This window comes from Carlito syrichta, unplaced genomic scaffold (genome assembly GCF_000164805.1).
Source record: "Carlito syrichta isolate Samal-C Ts95f unplaced genomic scaffold, Tarsius_syrichta-2.0.1 Scaffold316421, whole genome shotgun sequence".
NCBI classification, from domain to species: Eukaryota; Metazoa; Chordata; class Mammalia; order Primates; family Tarsiidae; genus Carlito; species Carlito syrichta.
In genome coordinates this window covers 328,107-331,446 of record NW_007260517.1, presented here as the reverse complement: position 1 = coordinate 331,446, position 3,340 = coordinate 328,107, and the positions used below count along the sequence as shown (strand labels likewise).

The 3,340-nt window shown below is 40.4% G+C and overlaps 1 protein-coding gene across 2 annotated transcripts in view; it reads left to right on the top strand.

Moving 5' to 3' along the window:
• The window catches only part of MRPL18 (mitochondrial ribosomal protein L18), a 6,628-nt gene that overhangs the window by 1,829 nt on the left and 1,459 nt on the right, over positions 1-3,340 (top strand). The window contains exon 3 of one of the 2 annotated variants that reach the window (XM_021707182.1): positions 1,158-1,240. In XM_021707182.1, the coding sequence (XP_021562857.1) occupies positions 1,158-1,240 (83 nt within the window). Of the gene's footprint in view, positions 1-1,157; positions 1,390-3,340 lie in introns of both variants that reach the window. The other variant, XM_008074374.1, reaches the window with a different exon arrangement.

Sequence of the window (3,340 nt, the reverse complement as noted above, 5' to 3'; positions counted from 1 at the left end):
GTCTGGCCAGGTTGCCCGGGCGGGTCTCGAACCCGCGGGCTTAGGCAGTCCACTCACCTCAGCCTCCCAAAGTGCGGGATTACAGGCTGAGCTACCGAGCCCAACCGAGCTTAACTTTTTTAAGTGTACTATATATACATTACAGAATCCAAATCCAAATCCAATCTTGTGTATCCTTCTAGAGACAGTCTGTGCACATGAGCATAACCTTGTATTTTTTAAAATTGTAAATCTTACCATAAACACTTTTCTGCATCTTCCTTCACCACCACTTTCTAAAACTCCAAGCACACACTTAAATATACACTCAAGATGGGTAGGAGCATTGGCTCTGGAACCAAACCCCAGGACTTAAACCCTGGCTTCATTACTTGCAAGTTGTAATCTTGCTCAAGTTACTTAACCTTTTTTTGTCAGTTTCTCAGTTTCAAAGATATTGGAATTAATGAGATTGTTTTGAGACATGAGCTCTACACAATTATGACAAGGCCTGGCACAGAGTAAGTGCTCAATAAATTGTAGTTATCATCATCATCAAGTGCAATTTTTATTCTTTTTTTAGTAACTGTAGAATACCACTGCATAGGTATTTTACTTACCTGACTTGCTGTTGATGATTATCTTTTATGATTATAGTGTTAGCAATGAATTAATTGTCTTGTCATACATTTTATCACTGAGATTGGGCATATTTTCATGGGCTTAAGAGTTGTTAGTATTTTTTTTTTCTGTGAACTGTTGTTCAGAGAGTTTGCCTCTTAAGTTATTAGTCATTTTACTGATTGTAAGAGATTAACCAGGCTGGTCCTCTCACCTCAGCCTCCCAAAGTGCAGGATTATAGGCATGAGTCACTGCACCTGACCCAAATTCTTTTTTGAAGTAGATGTGTAAATAAATAAAACATACCTCTTCAAAAATAACAAATTCCTCCTTGATCTTTGAGTTTAAGTGGAAGTATTTGACTTATCATTATTGAGGATATTCTCCTAAAGGCAGAGGAAAAACATTTCCCAAGCAAAATCCAGGTTAAATACATTCAAGTAAATCAACCCTGCATTGTTGAGAAATATTTAGGCATTTATCCATCTGAAGTAATTTAACTATAGGATAATCAATGGGTTCTTTTGCGACTTTATTCTCTTCTTACCTCATTTAGGTTGCGAGTTATAAGGACTCAGCATCATGTAGAAGCACTTGTTGAGCATCAGAATGGCCAGGTTGTGGTCTCAGCATCCACTCGTGAATGGGCTATTAAGAAGCACCTGTATAGTACCAGAAATGTGGTGGCGTGTGAGAGTATAGGACGCGTGCTGGCAGAGCGGTGCTTAGAGGCAGGAATCAACTTCATGGTCTACCAGCCAACTACTTGGGAAGCAACCTCAGACTCGGTATGTTTGTTTTCATGTACTTGTTCAAAAGATAGTGTGTTAATTCTTGATGTTAGATACTTACTTATTAGGTAGATGCAAAAGTAGTTGCGGTTTTGGACTGCGAATTTTCAATCCTTATAACTAGTCTCAAACACATCTTTATTAATTAAAATAGGAACCATTACAATCAACATATTGTTGCCAATGAGACATAAATTTGTTCCTAGAGCATAAAAATCCTTGCTTTGGGATTTGATGAACTCTTGGAAAGCATTTTCTACATCTTGCTGGTTGTGGAAGTGTTTTCTTTTTTTTTAAGAAGTAGAAGGAAGTAAAGTTTTATTTATTCACCTTTCACAGATTGGAAAGGGTGCCAAATCTCGGTGGGCCTTTGAAAAATGTTAGGGTCACACTCCCATCAGGGCCTCCAAAATGTTAGGTCAGGCCTACCAGGGTGTGAGTGTCTGGTGTGCAATCTGACGCTACATGAAAGATGCAAAGAATTGCACAGAAGTTAGATTAGAAAATATAGTTTATTTAGAAGATAAATTGGAGAGAGAAAGACGGGATTCCCCTCCCCAAGAGAGGAAAGGGGGCCAAAGTTTAAGAAAACATGGCCTGGCCATAGCTCAAAGAGCACATGGCCACACCATAATTTAGCAAGGCAGTGGCTGAAAGTGTTTTCTCTGAAAAAAGTTGTCGATATGCTTGAAGAAGTGGTTGATTGATGAGAGGTCAGTGAATATGGCAAATGAGGCAAAACTTCATAGCCAGTTCGTTCAACTTTGAAGTTTTGGTTGTGTGACGTGTGGTTGGGTATGATTGTGGAGAACTTATTCTACTCAACAGGCATTGCAGTTTTCAGCGCATCTCATCAATTTGCTGAGCATACTTCTCAAATTTCATGGTTTTGCCGAGATTCAGAAAGCTCTGGTGAATCAAACCAGCAGCAAACCACCAAACAGTGACCATGACCTTTTTTTGGTGCAAGTTTGGCTTTGGGAAGTGCTGTGGAGCCTCTTTTCAGTCCAACCACTGAGCTGGTGATCACGGGTTGTCATATAAAATACACTTTTTGTTGCACGTCACAATCTGATCAAGAAATGGTTTGTTGTTGTTACGTATAATAAGAGAAAATGATACTTCAAAATGATGATTTTCTTTTTTGATTTTTGGTCACCCACTTATTGAGCTTTTCACCTTTCCAATTTGTTTCATATGCCCAAGGACTGTAGAATGGTCGGTGAGTTGAATTCAGCAACTTCTTGCCTAGTTGTAAGAGGATCAGCTTCTCATGATTGCTCTTAGTTGGTCATTGTCAACTTCTGATGGCTGGCCACTTCACTCCTCATCTTCAAGGCTCTCTTCTCCTTTACAAAACTTCTTGAACCGTCACTGAACTGTACATTCGTTAGCAGTTTCTGGACCAGATGCGTTATTTTTTTGTAATTTTTAAATTTTTTTGAGTCAGAGTCTCACTCTTGCCCAGGTTGGAGTGCAGTGGCATGCCCATGGCCACTGCAACCTCGACCTGCTGGCATCAGGCGATCCTTCCATGTCAGCCTTCGAAGTAGCTGGAACTACAGGTGTGTGCCACCACGTCAGGCTAATATTTTTTATGTATTGTAGAGACAAGGTCTTGAACCCATGGGCTTAGGCAATCCTCTCACTGCAGCCTCCCAAAGTTCTGGGATTACAGGCATGAACCACCACACCCAGCTCAAATGTGTTATTGATGTTGCAGTTGTCACTGCTGCTTTGTGACCCATTTTGAACTGAGTAAGAAAATCGCTCAAATTTGCTTTTTGGCTAATATCATTTCCATAGTCTAAAGTAAATATAAAGTAAACAAGTAACAAACCGCTAGCAAAAAAACATAAAGTGAGCCGGGCTCGGTGGCTCAGACTGTAATCCCATGCCTTGGGAGGCTGAGGTGAGTGGATTGCCTGAGCCCGCGGGTTCGAGACCC